The sequence below is a fragment of the Ailuropoda melanoleuca genome, chromosome 1, assembly GCF_002007445.2.
Source record: "Ailuropoda melanoleuca isolate Jingjing chromosome 1, ASM200744v2, whole genome shotgun sequence".
Classification (NCBI taxonomy): Eukaryota; Metazoa; Chordata; class Mammalia; order Carnivora; family Ursidae; genus Ailuropoda; species Ailuropoda melanoleuca.
Window position 1 is genome coordinate 3257695 of NC_048218.1, and position 15325 is coordinate 3273019.

Genomic DNA, 15325 nt, shown 5'->3' on the forward strand with positions numbered 1-15325 from the left:
CCCCGGTGAGCAGAGTGAACCTTGCGTAAGGAATGGTACGATCCACTCTGTGCTTACAGGAATTTTATTCCAGTGCTAGGGAACTTTTACATGTGTAAGCAGCTCCTCTTATTACACAAGGAAGCCTATCTGGTGACGACGACGGCCACCAGCAGAGCCCTCATCTCTCTGGCCCTTCTCCGGAAGCCTCTATGGGAACCAGGGGAAGCGGGCTGGATTCCCAGCCGTGGCCCCTGGTGTGCGGACGGGCAAGGAGCCCGCTGCTGTGTCTGGGGAGCAGCTCTGAGTGCCTGCCCAGCACTGTGCCGTCTCAGGTGTGGCCCTGCTCCCCCCTGCGTCGAGGACCAATCTTGGGATGTCCCCTAAACCGCACGGTTTACAGAATACCAGGACTATGTTTGCGGGAGCCTGGGCTCAGCCCGCTCCTAAGCAGGGTGACCCCTGCTTTGCTGGAAACGGCCTCAGCTTCCCGCAGCGGAACTACGGGCTGGGTCCGACCCCGGAAAACCAAGAGCACACAGGGTTCGGACTTCTCTCTCGTTACCGTAATGGAAACGTGAGCAGATTAATGAACATTCTGCTTGAACATTTTTTTAAAAAACATTTTATTTCAAAGAGCAGATGAGTATTTTGCTGGCAACAAGTGGGAAAACAAGTGGCCAGAGGATAGTCGGTTTGTCTTAATAAATAACAAAATGCCATTTATGTTTCTGAAACTTCTAGAACACATACCACATCTTCAATAAATAAACCCACGCTGGTGCTACGTCTCTAGAGACAGTTCCGGGTGTCTGGCGTGTGGAGGGGTGAAGCACATCGGGGCGCCGGGCCCGCCTACCCCCACCATGTCTTCCCCCAGACCTGCAGGGACAGCAGCGGGGGCGGCCTCGGAGCTGGGACCACAGACGTGCCCGGGTGTCCGGGCCGGCATTCCCCGGGCACTGCCAGGCAGGGTGCACGGCCGGCTGCTCACTTCCTGACGGCTCCTGTTCAGGTCCGCGCAGAGTGGGAGGAGGTGCTGGGAAAGTCTTCTGGGTGATGGGACGGCTCTGAGCTCCGTCTTGGTTTCTGATCCAGGCGTCCATCTCCTCTGTCCTCCCAGAGGCTGGGCTCCGCGCGGCATCCTGGCGCCTGCTGCAGTATCTGGTCCCGGCCAGCGCGGTGCTCACCTGCTCTCACATTCTAGACTGAAACCCCTGAGAGACCCCGGCTCCCCTGAGCACCACCCGCCAGTCCCGAGCAGGTGCCGGGGTGCCTGCCTGTCCCGCGCGTGTCCCAGGCTCCACCGTGCAGACAGCACTTCCCGCACCTCCTTGCCGCTGTCGTGAGCACCACGGCTTGCCTGAGATAGCACCCGGACTTCTCAAGGTGGCTTTTGTGTCTTTTCCAGGGGTGTGTGCAAAAGGCAAGGGTAAATCATTCTTTCCAACACAGGATCCTTTATTTGAACTTTTCCTTGACAGGGAGTTTGTGAAGGACGGGCCCAGCCTCCCTCCAGGGGACTCGAGGGGTCAGTGTTCCTTGAACCTGGAAGAGGATCAAAGAGCAGCCGGTGACACAGCCAGCAATAGTCACAGGCCAGACGCTGTGTCCGGGCCGAACGGACAAGCCCTGCAGGGCCAGCTTCTTGCCCTTCCACCAGGGTCTCCAAAGCCACTGGAGGGGGCGGCCCCTGCCCACCCCATAGCCCTGGGGACAGAGGACAGAAGACAGGAGCGCAAGGAGGACGCCCGGCTGGCTCTGGGGCTATTTCTGTCACAAAGCTGCAGCTCAAAGACAGCAAAGGAGGGAATTTCCCTGACATTTTTCTCAGATTTTGAGGAGAGATTACTGTCATCACAGCCCCAGCATTTATTAGGAAAAATAAGCATGAACGAGACATGCAATGTCAGGGACAGTGGGTGGGTTTTCTGTCCTTTCTCGGGTTAAGAAAGGCCAGGTGTGGAAGGCAGGGGAGCAAGCTGCCCTTTGACCCGGGGTGGGGGGACACTTACAGAACCTGGTCCCCGGTCGCCGACCCCGGGCAGCTCAGCTCCTTGTGAATGAGGCGGATCAGGAACTGTACCCAAAAGGAAGAGGAGAGGCAGTTACTGCCGGCAGGGAGCCTGTGTCACGAGGGGCGGCCCCCATGCCACCTGCTGGGCTGCCCCGCGGGGAGTCCGAGGCTCCTTCAGAACAGAAAGGACTCAGAGGCCCACGGGGCAGCGGGAGCCTGCCGCCCGGCTCCCACGGCAGGGCTGTGGGCCTGTGAGTCCCACGGAGGCCATGCTCCTGGAGGTAGGGCTGTTAGGACAGATTTCAGCCTGAGATTTCCAGGATCGGGTAACATTTAGAATGTTCAATCATAAACTACCCAAATCAGAAACAAAATAAAGACAAGGTGACCCAGGGATGTACTGTATGGTGACTAACATAATATAATATAAAAATATAAATATAATAAAAAAACATTTAAAAAAAGAAAAAGAAGGGGGAATGAAGCATGGGAGACTATGGCCTCTGGGAAACAAACTGAGGGCCTCAGAGGGGAGGGGGTGGGGGAATGGGATAGACTGGTGATGGGTAGTAAGGAGGGCACGTATTGCATGGTGCACTGGGTGTTATACGCAACTAATGAATCATCGAACTTTACATCAGAAACCGGGGATGTACTGTATGGTGACTAACATAATATAATAAAAAACATTTAAAAAAATGGCTAAAATAAAAAAAAAAATCAATGCACAGAAATCAGTTGCATTTCTATACTTTAACAATGAGATTGAAGAAAGAGAAATGAAGGAATCGATCCCATTCGCAATTGCACCAAAAACCATAAGGTACCTAGGAATAAACCTAACCGAAAGGTAAAGGATCCGTACTCTGAAAACTACAGAGCACGTATGAAGGAAACTGAGGAGGTCACAAAGGGAAGGAAAAAGAGTCCATGCTCGTGGATTGGAAGAACAAACATTGTTAGAATGTCTATGCCGCCCAGAGCAATCTACACATTCAATGCAATCCGTGTCATCGACATTTTTCACAGAGCTGGAACAAACAATCCTAAAATGTATATGGAACAAGAAAAGACCCCAAATAGCCAGAGGAATGTTGAAAAAGGAAACCAAAGCTGGGGGCATCACTTTGCCTGATTTCAAGCTATACTACAAAGCTGTGATCATTAAGACAGCATGGTACTAGCACAAAAACAGACACATAGATCAATGGAACAGAAAGAGCACCCAGAAATGGACCCTCAACTCTATGGTCAACTAATCTTTGACAAAGCAGGAAAGAATATCCAATGGAAAAAGGACAGTCTCTTCAATAAAGGGTGCTGGGAAAACTGGACAGCCAGATACAAAAGGATGAAACTGGACCATTCTCTCACACCATACACAAAGATAAACTCCAAATGGATGAAAGACCTCGATGTGAGACAGGAATCCATCAAAATCCTAGAGGAGAACATAGGCTGCAACCTCTTTGACATTGGCCAAGGCAATTTTTTCATGACACATCTCCAAAGGCAAGAGAAACAAAAGCAAAAATGAACTTGTGGGAGTTCATCAAGATAAAAAGCTTCTGCACAGCAAAGGAAACAGTCAACAAAACTAAGTGGCAGCCCACGGAATGGGAGAAGATATTTGCAAATGACACTACAGATAAAAGGCTGTTATCCAAGATCTATAAAGAATTTCTCAAACTCAACACCCAAAAAAGAAATAATCCAGTCAAGAAATGGCCAGAAGACATGAACAGATATTTCTCCAAAGAAAACATACAAATGACAAACAGACACACGAAAAAATGCTCCACATCACTTGCCATCAGGGAAATACAAATCAAAACCACACTGAGATACCACCTTACGCCAGTCAGAATGGCAAAAATTAACAAACCAGGGAACAACAGATATTGGCGAGGATGTGGAGAAAGAGGAACCCTCTTACACGTTGGTGGGAATGCAAGCTGGTACAGTCACTCTGGAAAACAGTGTGGGGATTCCTCAAAACGTTAAAAATTGAGCTACCCTAAGACCCAGCAATTGCACTACTGGGTATTTACCCCAAAGATACAGACGTAGTGAAAAGAATGGACACATGCACCCCAATGTTCAGAGCAGCAATGTCCACAATAGCCAAACTGTGGAGGGAGCCGAGATGTTCTTCAATGGATGAATGGATAAAGAAGATGTGGTTCGTATATTCAGCCATCGGAAAGGATGAATACCTACCATTTATATCAATGTGGATGGAACTGGAGGAGATTATGTTAAGTCAAGAAGAGAAAGACAATTGACATCAAGAAGACGTCAATTCTTGACAATTATGTCAATTCTTGCAATTACGTCAAGAAGAGAAAGACAATTATCATATGGTTTTACTCAAGAAATAGTGCAGAGGATCATAGGGGAAGGGAGGGAAAATGAATGGGAAGAAATCAGAGAGGGAGACAAACCATGAGAGACTCTTGACTCTGGGAAACAAACTGAGGGTTGCTGGAGGGGAGATTGGTGGGAGATGGGGTAACTGGGTGATGCGCATTAAGGAGAGCATGTGATATGATGAGCACTGGGTGTTATACACAACTGATGAATCATTGAACACTACAGCTGAAACTAATGATGTGCTATACGATGGCTAATTGAATTAAAATTTTAAAAAACCACCAAAAAAAAAAACCAAAACCAAAAACAAAAAAACAACCCACGCAGCTCCCACAGGACCCAGCCTCGGGCCAGAGCCCTTGGATGCAGAGACGCTTATTGTCTTCGACGCTCGAGTTTCAAACGGGATCTCGGAAGTCCCCACAGTACGCGCTCAGGCTAGAGAACAGGTGTGTCTCCCACAGAGCAAGCGCGGTCCAGCTGCTCTGCCTGACCCTTAAGCAGTGCGCATACGGCTCGAGTGGCAACGCAGGGAACGCGTCAGGTGCTCAGTATGGGGCTGGCGGCAACAGTGACATTTCTGGTGAGCAGGCTGGCTCTGGGAATTTGAGCCTCCAGCCTGAGCCGACACCTACTGGACACACGTCCCACCGAGTGCACCGTGCGACGTGCTGGCAGGAGTAGCCTCTGGTTGCACCAGGCAGATCACAGGAGGGGAAAAGGGAAGAAAACGACAAGTGTTTTACGTGGCAGGAACTACACTCAGTCGCAACGAATGGCCATGGCCACCAGGCTTCGGTCACGCTCCACAGACAGTCCCGCAGGGCGCCCTGCTCCCTGCCTCCCCACCATCCTGCCCGAAGCCACAGAGCAGGCCGGGCCTGCTTCTGCTCTCACGTTTGTTCAGACCAGAAAGAGGAAGGCCTCGGGTCACGAGCACTCAGGGAAGTCGGGCCGTCACAGGCCTAGCCTCCCTGAGGACCAGAGCTCCCCCGGAAGCGTCACCAGCGTTGGGTCACCAATCAGAGACTTACCAGTAAGGCACAGGCGTCTGCGAACATGAGCATGTAGAAAACGTTGTTCCACCCAGACGGGGACAGAAGCCCGGCCAGCAGGGGGCCCAGGGCCGCTCCTGGGAGGGGCAAAGGGGCACACGTGAGTCGCGGGTGGAAGATTCCGGAAGGTGGCTCTGGAACACCCAGGCCCCGTGAGTACACAGCACGGTGCTCAACACCTCCCTCACAGCGAAAGAAAAACACGTGAAAACAACAAAAACTCAGTCTCGCTCCTCAGGCTGATGGGGGTGGAAAGCTCACGAGGCCTCGGTGCTGTGAGGGCGTGGCTGGCACAACCTCTCTCTGGACGCAAATCTAAAAATACGTTCATTCTTTTGATCCAACGATCCCAGTGAGAAACTTTATGAAAGAAACCTGAATGGAATGCGCAGTCTTGGATGCGCTTGTGTTATTGGTGAACGTGTGACTGGTACACGTGGGTGAGGTCCGGAGGCACCGGTGCTCCGTGGGTGCGAACGTCCTCGTTCTGCTAATTAGGAGCTCTGGTTACATCCCGGGGTCCTCGCCTCTAGGGAATGCTCGCTGAATAAATCCTCCCGGGGAAGGAGCAGCGTGTCTGTCATTAGCCTCTAAGCGGTTCAGGAAAAAACTGCATACGTGTAATTCTTACATGTGCGTGTGCATACATGCGTGTTACAAACGTGTGTGTGCGCACGGAAAAGATGATGAAGCCGATGTAGGATATGTGAATTCTCTGCACTATTTCTGCAACTTTCCTGTAAGTCTCAAATCATGTCAAAATGATTTTTGAGAGACTACAGAAACGAAAGAAAGCAGATATTCCTCAAAATACCCAAAGATATCCAAGAATATTGCAGCAGTTTGGGGATTTTTTTGTCCTAAAAGAGACGGGAATGGGTCACGATCTGTGCATGGGGTGGGTCCTCGTTTCGGCACGGTAAGAAGTACGAAGAATTTACACCAAGTCACCCTGACACTTAACCGTGAGATGTAGGAGTACGGGGCGTTCCCCACTTGGTGTGCACGCGTGTTGTCCCCGGTGTTTACAAAGAGCCCCTACTGCTCTCACCCCCGAGAACCGACTGCACATGTTAAGTCCAGAGGAGACTCCAGGTAAACACGGTCGATTGCTCACATGGGCTTATTTCTACACCTCCCAACACCACAAAATGCGCCACAAGTGAACTTAACAAATTATAAGCCCACAAAGAGAAGGGCAGATGAGAGAAGGCACCATTCTTGGAGGATGGACTTTCAAGGGCACGACAAGGACATGGGCTCCAGTCTCCTTGCTCGGAGGGAGATGGCCTGAGGACTCCTTGTTCGCAGCCAGGCCCGTTCACGCACACGAGGCGGGGAGGGTGGAAGGCGAGGGGTGGTGGGTGGTGTGTGAGAATCTTTTATGAAGAATTACTGGATACGTTCCTCCACCCTTCTGATCCCAGGTTTCTCCTTCTCAACATCACTCCAGGAACCACCCCCCACCCTCGCAAGAGAGCAGCCCCTCAGCCTTTGGAGACTGTGAACCAGAGGCGCTGGGCTCAGGGGTTTGGGGGCGGGGGTCAGAGGGCAGCAAATGCAGGGAAGGCCACCGCTTCCACCAAGCAGGCGCCCACCCTCCCACACAACGTCGGGAATGCTGTCCCAAGGCCTGCACCCCAGCGGGCACTGGGGGCCTCCTCCTCCAGATTCCAGTCTGATCCCACGACTATGAAGACCAGCAGTTGATATTCTACCCCATGCAGAAAGGAAGAGGGAGCACAAGCAGGGGGAGCGGCAGGCACAGGGAGAAGCAGGCTCCCTTCTAAGCAAGAAGCCCGATCCCGTTCTTATTTCTTGGATGCACTAGGCTTCCCCTTTCCCACAGTACCTTACACCCTTCCTTCCCAACAAGCCGCCGCACAATGGCTCCCACAGAGAAGGGTGGCAACAAGGGCCGTTCTGCCATCAACAGCGTAGTGACCAGAGACCACACCATCAACAGTGTAGTGACCAGAGACCACACCATCAACGTCCACAAGCATGTCCGTGCAATGGGTTTCAAGAAGCATGCCCCTCGGGCACGAAAAAGATCCAGAAATTTGCCGTGAAGGAGATGGGAACTCCGCATATGCACTTTGACCGCAGGCTCAACAAAGCTGTCTGGGCCAAAGGATTAAGGAATGTTCCATACTGTACCCGTGTGCGGCTGTCCAGAAAACGTAACAAGGATGAAGATTCTCGACCAAACTTCCTACGTTGGTCACCTACGTACCTGTCACCACTTTCAAAAATCTACAGTCAATGTGGATGAGAACTAATCACTGATTATCAAATAAAGGTAAAACTGCAAAAACAAAAACAAAAAACCCCACAAAAAATGGGATGCACAAAAGGGGCAGAAAAACACTAATGAATGTTAACATTGTCACAACCAAAGTGAAGGTTGGAAAGTCAAGTCAAGAACATCTCTGAGAAAGCAGAGAAAAGAGAAAAAGACAGGAAAGAATGAAAAAGAAAGAAAAAAAATTGAGGGATTAACCCAGAAAGGTTAACCTCTGACTAATCAGTTTTCTAGGAATTAAAACCAGAGAGCAGTAGGGGAGACATGCCAAAGGAAGCGCGGAGCACAGTTCTGCAGAGAGGAAGGGCATGTGTCTCCAGGTGAGGTGGGCCCCCGGGCACAGGGGATGAAGAAAGTGCCCAGAGGTCTTCGGGGGAAGCAGGCAGAGGGCAGAAATGAGGGCTGGGATGGGGGTGACAGTGGACTTCTCAGTGGAGACCACGGAAGCTACAAGACACCGGCGTCCTGAAGCGCACGACTGTTAGCCCGGGGCTGGGATTCCTACCTACAAGCTAGAGCAGAACCCGGACCGCACAGACTCCCTGCCGTCAGGCTCCACCTCCCATGAGCTACTGCTCAGGAAGCCACTGGAAGCCTCCATCAAAGAAGAGCAGACACGGGGGCTAGAAGATGGGTCCCACGTGGGCACGTGGTGGAAGGGGTCACCAGGATGCCACCCCAGACCCTCCTGGGGAGCCGTGGGTGCCACACCAGCCAAACTCCCGAGCTTCAGCTTCCCACGTCCAGAGAGGGACCCGCGGAGGACCGCAGGTGCCCGGTGCGGGGCAGGGCCCCGGCAGGGGGCGGTCACAGCGCATGTGCTCCTGGCAGGAAGGCTCAAGAAAGGTCAAGAATGTTGCCGTCAGGGGCGCCTGGGTGGCACAGCGGTTAAGCGTCTGCCTTCAGCTCAGGATGTGATCCAGGCGTTATGGGATCGAGCCCCACATCAGGCTCCTCCTCTATGAGCCTGCTTCTTCCTCTCCCACTCCCCCTGCTTGTGTTCCCTCTCTCGCTGGCTGTCTCTATCTCTGTCGAATAAATAAATAAAATCTTTAAAAAAAAAATGTTGCCGTCAGCCTGCTAACTTGTCGGTAAGAGCATGCTTGTCACTGCATCGGTTCCCACCTGTCCGTCTCTGAGTGAAGGACTTGCTTACTTTGCCGCCTTTCTTTCTTCCAGAACACGCTACTGAACCCTCTTTGAGAACCATAATGAGGGGCGCCTCGGGGGCTTGGCTGGTTAAGTGTCCGACTCTTGGTTTCGGCTCAGGTCATGATCTCACGGGTTGTGAGGCTGAGCTATGTCGGCTCCCTGCTCAGTGGGAAGTCTGCTTCTTCCTCTGCTCCCCCACCCGCTCACGTTCTCTCTCTCTCTCAAATAAATCTCTAAAAAATAAAATGAGCCTCTTAAAAAAAAGAACCATAATGAAGCTGGTAACACCTGAACCTTGTAGGCCGGGGGACCTATTAGGGTTCCTGCTATTTGTATTCGGTTAAGATTCCATCCATCTTGGATGGGAGTGATAAACGGAACCAGTGGCCCGCAGGCCAGTTTGCCAACAGCTGGCTTAGGTGAAAACCTGAGCGTGCACACAGAGGGAAAGTACTCGCAACCAGTGCCGTGCCCGTCCTTCCTCTGGAGCCACCCGACCAGCAGACAGACGCCTACATGCCCACGTCCCCCAGATCTGCATGTGCTTTTTTGATCTGTTCACATCTGTAAAAAGCCAGCTAGTCCCTTATTATTTGTCTATTTGTCAAGTTTATGTGTCTTAACTCATTTAGTAAGTACACTGTTTCTCTGTTTCTGAATGGGGACTGAGCTTTTTGACGACTGAAATTGATCTGAACATCGTATCTTGGAACAGCATTTTTCTACTTGAAATTTTACAAATGCAGTTGATGAAAATTCTGTGACGTACTGGAAATGAGATGGCTGCGTTCCGGTGAGCTGGTGTTCTGCTACGCAGGGTCTTGCCCCTAGACTGGATGTGGGGACCCTGTCCTCACCCTCCCACCCACGGCCCTCACCCCTTGCCGCACACTCCTACAGTCTGCACACGTGCCATGGTTTGGTCCTAGGAAAGATGAGTTTTTCACAGTAACAACAGTTAGAGCTTCTTTTCTCATTAAACGATCCAAACTTGTCAATAACAATTATCTGAACTCTGTGGCAGCCACACTAATCAAATTGCCCTTAGCTGGTTCTTGTAATAAATTATGGACATAAATTAGCAACCCTGCCGAAATACTAGCTGAACTTTAAGTGATTATGAATACTGTGTTTTCCGTTGGTAAAAACTATTGATAACTTACTGAGAGCGTGTTAAGTAATGTACTTACGACACGAGAGATGTTTTCTGCTTTGTCAAGTTAGAGTTTACACGTGTATTATGCATTAGGATTAAATGTGGAATTAAGTTCCTTTTGTAAAATTAACTAAGAAAGGGGAGTTTCTCTACGTCTGTGCCTGTTGGTGTTTTCCTGCCTGTGTCTGGAGGGAACTGTCGTGTTGCTGCTGCTCCTTCCGAACGCTGCCGTTTTTAAGACTTTCACGCCCAAATCCCATATCGACCTTTATGTTTTTAAATTACGGTGTTGCACTCATTCGTAGACAAAAAAAGATACTTTTACTAGCATGATGATGCCACCTACTAAAAATAATCTCTGATTCTTGAAAAATAATCTTTCTCTTTTTTTGACTTTCATTTATTTTTATCTATTTATTTTTGAAGTAAGCTTTACGCCCAGCGTGGGGCTTAAACTCACAATCCCTGAGATCAAGAGTGGCGCAGCCTACCGATGGAGCCATCCAGGTGCACCAGTAATAATCTTTCTTTTATAATAAGCATTATAACAATAGTGTGAAGAGTGTTTCATGCAGTAAAAAAAAAAAAAAAAAAAGGCCAGCCAATCCTAATATTACCAAAGCCTCTGGAATCCTTGGCAATTGTTACTTATGAAGTGACAATCCGATTTCTCCTATGACCACAATTAACCTCTTAGAGCTAAAAATATCCACTCACCTACAGAGCCAGTCCCGTCGATGATGGCGGTCACAGTGGCGAGGGCGTGGGAGTTTCCCTTGAGACTTTTGTGCGTGCCCTGGAAGAGAGGGAACAGCAGATGTGAGGCACACCTCACCTGCACTGCCTGACGGCAGTTTGCCCCAACAACTTCGCAAAGCCATTCAAGACACGGGGTGTTTGCCATCAGGAAATTTGAACTCTACTCCATTCCAAACTTACTCTGGAAAGATATACGAAGTTTAAGGGTTTTCAACAGTAAGAAATCATCAGAAGTAACTGTTCAAACATATTCTGGTTTCAAAAACTCTCAGAATTTTTCCTTAAGCAAATACTTACTCAGCACACCTCAGCAGCCAACGTGGAAGATAAAGACACAGACGACACTTGTCCCTGTCCCTGAGCTGTACCAGCACTAACGCCTACCTCCACGTTCCCGCAAGGGGCTTTCTGTGACACGTGCCAGACGGCTCTGTAGTACTTAAAAACCCACCCGGTTCTCAGCAAATGCCAGGGAGGATGGGGAAGGGGGCAGGACCCCAGAAGCCAATGTGGGGGTCACCAAGTCCTAAATGACAATCCCACAGGAGCTCTGTTTTCAGAAAGCAAGACACAGAAGGCTGGGAGAAAGCAGCACAAACTAAGGACAATAGAAGAAAAAATTAATTGGGAGAAATAGTGCCTGGAAGCCTAAAACTACACAAATAAACCCGAGACGGTACAACAGACGCGTGTGTGTGTCCACGTAAGTGTACAAAATACAGCACACACGCAAAGCAATAGCCACCCAGAGTCCACCTTTTCTGGAGTCAGGAGCTCCCTCTCTGTCCTCTGATTCCATGGGGCCGATGACTATTAGTCGTCTGGTGTGGACCCTTCCAGAAGTTTCTGTGCCCCGTGCAGACAGGAGCATGGGTCCTCCCTCATCACAAAGGTGGGGCTGTTGCTGGACTCCCCAGTGCCCCTCCCTCTGCTTCTCTCTGCTGACCCGTCACAGCAGGGCCTCTGGTTGTCTCGGGCGTGGAAGGGCTGAGGTGCTGAGGACAGCACACGGAGCCCGGCCCTGAGAGGACGGGGCGGGGGCAGGCGCGGGGTCCGGTGTGGCGCAGGGTCCGCAGCCGCACGGGCTTGCCGTGGTTTCCAAGCAGAATGAGCGAGTGGCTGGTGGGTTCGGGGTCTGATTCTGGACGGACTTGAGAGAGGGGAAGAAGAGAAGCAGGGCCCCTGGAGGGGCAGCGGAGTGCCAGGGGCCTCGGGAGCCCGTGGGGAGGGGACGCCGGGCGATGCCTGAGGAGGCCGGCCACCCTGCCTGCAAGACGACCAACCAGCTCTGGGGAACTGCTTATGAATTTAAATAAGACTCAGGTGCACGGAAATTTTGCACAGATCATACACAGGATGGCGTGCCCTGCACCCACTTTCCCTGCGTCACATCTGCCACCATGAAGGGCCCAACACTGATGCGTCGGGATCGCCCAACACGCTGGTCTTAAGCTGCTGTCTACTTTGACCACTTTCTGTGCAGGACACCACGTGACGTCCAGCCATCGCTCCCCGACAGTGGCTCTCGCCTCCCTCTTTGGGCTCCGCCTGGAGCGGAGTGCCCCCTGCTGGGCTGGCGGGATGCTTTCCTGAGGACACCGGGCGGCGCGGGTGTGGGGAGGGAGGCCACAGGGGCAAGTGCCATTGTCACGGCGCGTGCCCAGGGTGCACGCTGTCACACGCCCTGTCACTGTCGGCACTGACCTTGTTCCCTGGAGGGGGCGTCAGGTCTCCCCGTGGCTACCCCGTTCCCTCCCCCGGGAGGAAGTCGCTGCGCACCGCCCACACCTAAGGAGAGCGACACGCGTCCCCCTCTCTGAGGACACAGTGTCCACGGAAAGTCCTCTGTACAGGGCATTTGTCTCTTTCCTCCCGCTTATTTAGGGAAACAACTTTTTGAAGAGGGTTTGTATCTTGCTGCCCTGCTCCCTACAGGCGCTGACATCCGGCGGCGGTTGTGAAAAGTCTCCCACGTCAGGCGCATGAGGGTGGCCCTGCCTCCACTGGGTCCTAGGAGCACGGAGGTCGGGCTCTCCTGCCCAGGAGTCCGAGGTCACCTTGTCAGCACTCTTCCTCGGGGAAGAGTGGGGCGGTTGTCCCTCTGGATCCCGAGGGAGACCAGCAGAGGGCCAGGCACAGAGGGGCCAGATGGGGGGAGGGGGCGACCCCACCAGGTCTCAGATCTGGGCCCCCATGCCGGGCTCCGGGGGGCACAGCCACCAGCCCTGGGGTGAAGCAAGGGCAGCACACAGGAGTGAGCCAGCGAGCTGGATTCTGACCTGGGGCCTCACGAGCCCCTTCACCTCTGGTCGGCACCCTCACGCATGGAACGGGGATGGCGTCTCCACACACCGGCTTCAGAAGGCTCTTGAAAGCATAGCTATGAGGCGCAGGGAAAAAGCTGCTTCTGTAAAGACCTGGTTTTACCTACGGCAACCATCTCTGTCAAGAACGGCGGAGAGGACCGGCACCTGCCCCTGCTCTGTGCGCACGCGTGGCCACTCACCAGGTCGGCGGAGACGGCGGTGGTGATCAGAGCGTACGGCCCGCTGACCAGAGCCCCGCTGAGAAGTAGCATGGCTGTGGGAACCAAAACCAGAAGGAGGGACTTAGGGGCAAAGCAGTGCCCTCTGGGAGGGCCTCCACGGCCTCAGCCGCCCCGTGGACAGCCTGGTGTCAGGCACGGGCCGGCCTGAGCAAACGCGGGGGTGCTGGGAAGGCGGCCTGCACGTCTGGGGAGCCGTGACCGCTGGGCCAAGCGTGGTGGGCAGGTGGTAAGTCCTCGCACACTCCCCGGAGGGCTCCGGCTGTGTCTGGAGGACCCGGTACTCCCGTTTCCTCGACCCTCCCCGGGGACAGCTGTGGACAGCCCGGGAGAGAGCAGGAGCCCGGCGTCCTGAGTGTGAGCGTGCCCACAGCTGCTGGTGGCAGCCCCCGAGGGCAACCCGGAGACCCAGAGCAGACAAGCTCCCAAGGGCAGGATAACACGCTTATTTCTGAACACACACTTTCTACACTGTCCTCCAGGCTCATTTCACTAGCCTCTGGTTCACACTGGGTGCAGGGGCTTCTGGACCAACGGGTCACGGGAAACCCCATGGTCCCTCGCGTCAGCAACGTGCCTTCTGGGTAACTTCTACTGGGCTCACACACAGCCTGCTTCCTTCCCAGCCCCCGCTGCCAGCTTGTTATGACAGACAAAATATTTACCAACTGTCAGAGCCATCATCGGCCAGTGTTGCCTGCAGGAAGTTAAAAATAGTCCGTGTCATGCAAGCGCTCTCCCGTGGCAGCAGACAGGAGCCAGCTGGGAGTCTGCGCCCTGCCTGGCTCCGACCTGCTCTCACCCACCAGGCCTCGGGCTGCCGCAGCCCTGCCTGCCGCCTTCCGGGGGCTCAGGGCTTCTCTGGGGGCCTCCTCGTCGCCCCGGAGCAGATGGCCTGTGCTCTCCCACGCCTGCGCTCAGACCTGCGGATGGGCAGGCCTCCCTTGGGGAGCAGGCGTGCCGCCCAGAGAGGGACAGGGATGGAGGGGCTGACCCCACCGTGTCTCAGATCTGGGCCCCAAGGCCGGGCTCTGGGGTGCGTGGCCACGAGCCCCGGGCGGTGAGCAACTACTGTAGCCACACCAAGGCTCCGGCGACACCAGCCAAACGCCTCTGTGCTTTCTACTGTGTTCATCAGGCTGTGTGGACAGAACGCGTGTGTGCATGAAGAAAAGCCTCACGGACTCACCGACAGTGGCTTCGAGGCCCATTTTGCTGATGGTGGAGAATACGTAGAGCTGTGAAGGGTGCAAACACAGGGGAACGGCGGGTTACTACAGGCGGCCGGACACTGCCCAGGAGCCTGCCTTTCGGAAAGCCAGGCAGGGGATTCGGGAGAGTGGAGACAGGCGCCCAGGAGTCCCCAGCCTTGGCCCCCATGCGGGTTCTGACGGTGCCTCCCGCTCTGAGCTCCCAGGACTGATGGACAGGGCAGCCCTTCCTGGGCTCCGTGCTCAGTGTGACCGTCTCCTCCTCGGGCTGTCCCCCCGAACAGCTGCAGGGGCTAATGGGGGTCCTGCGGCAGGGCCCACACACACTTCCTCTGTGAGGGTTCTTGGAGGGTCTGTGTTGGCCAGTGTCCCAGGCCCCAGGTGACTGGCAGCTAGGCCTTGTTCTGGGGACACAGCCCAGAGGAGTGGCCGACGGGCAGACACTTACAATGCAAGTTGGTGAGTAATAGCATTATTCCTGAAATTTCCGTGACTGTAAAACAGTACTGATTTAGAAACCCTCACATTCACTCTGGGAGGGGTGCTACTGGCACCCTCATTTTTCGGATGAGGAAACAGGCCCAGAGAGAGAAGGCCACCTGTCCAAGATCATGTGCCACCAAATGCATGAAAAGCAGAATCCAGCAGGACGCTGGGCAGGGTCAGCACTGCCTGGGGAGGTGGGGGATCCTAGAGGCCGAGCAGGAGCCCGTGGGGGAGGGGAGAGGGGCAAGGAGGGAGCCCCCCACAGGGAGCCAGGGATGAAGGAACAG

At 53.4% G+C, this 15325-nt stretch overlaps 1 protein-coding gene across 8 annotated transcripts in view; it reads right to left on the bottom strand.

The window, feature by feature from the left end:
- Positions 1-588: 588 nt before the first annotated feature.
- The window catches only part of SLC37A1 (solute carrier family 37 member 1), a 73117-nt gene continuing 58380 nt past the window's right edge, over positions 589-15325 (bottom strand). For 4 of the 8 annotated variants that reach the window (XM_034655179.1, XM_034655172.1, XM_034655164.1 and 1 more), the window contains exons 15-20: positions 14531-14579; positions 13303-13376; positions 10755-10833; positions 5404-5501; positions 1995-2065; positions 589-1527 (exon numbers count right to left, since the gene is read on the bottom strand). In XM_034655179.1, the coding sequence (XP_034511070.1) occupies positions 1512-1527; positions 1995-2065; positions 5404-5501; positions 10755-10833; positions 13303-13376; positions 14531-14579 (387 nt within the window). In that variant the 3' untranslated portion in view covers positions 589-1511. Of the gene's footprint in view, positions 1528-1994; positions 2066-5403; positions 5502-10754; positions 10834-13302; positions 13377-14006; positions 14039-14530; positions 14580-15325 lie in introns of those variants that run through there. The other 4 variants (XM_011228970.3, XM_034655196.1, XM_034655187.1 and 1 more) reach the window with 4 other exon arrangements.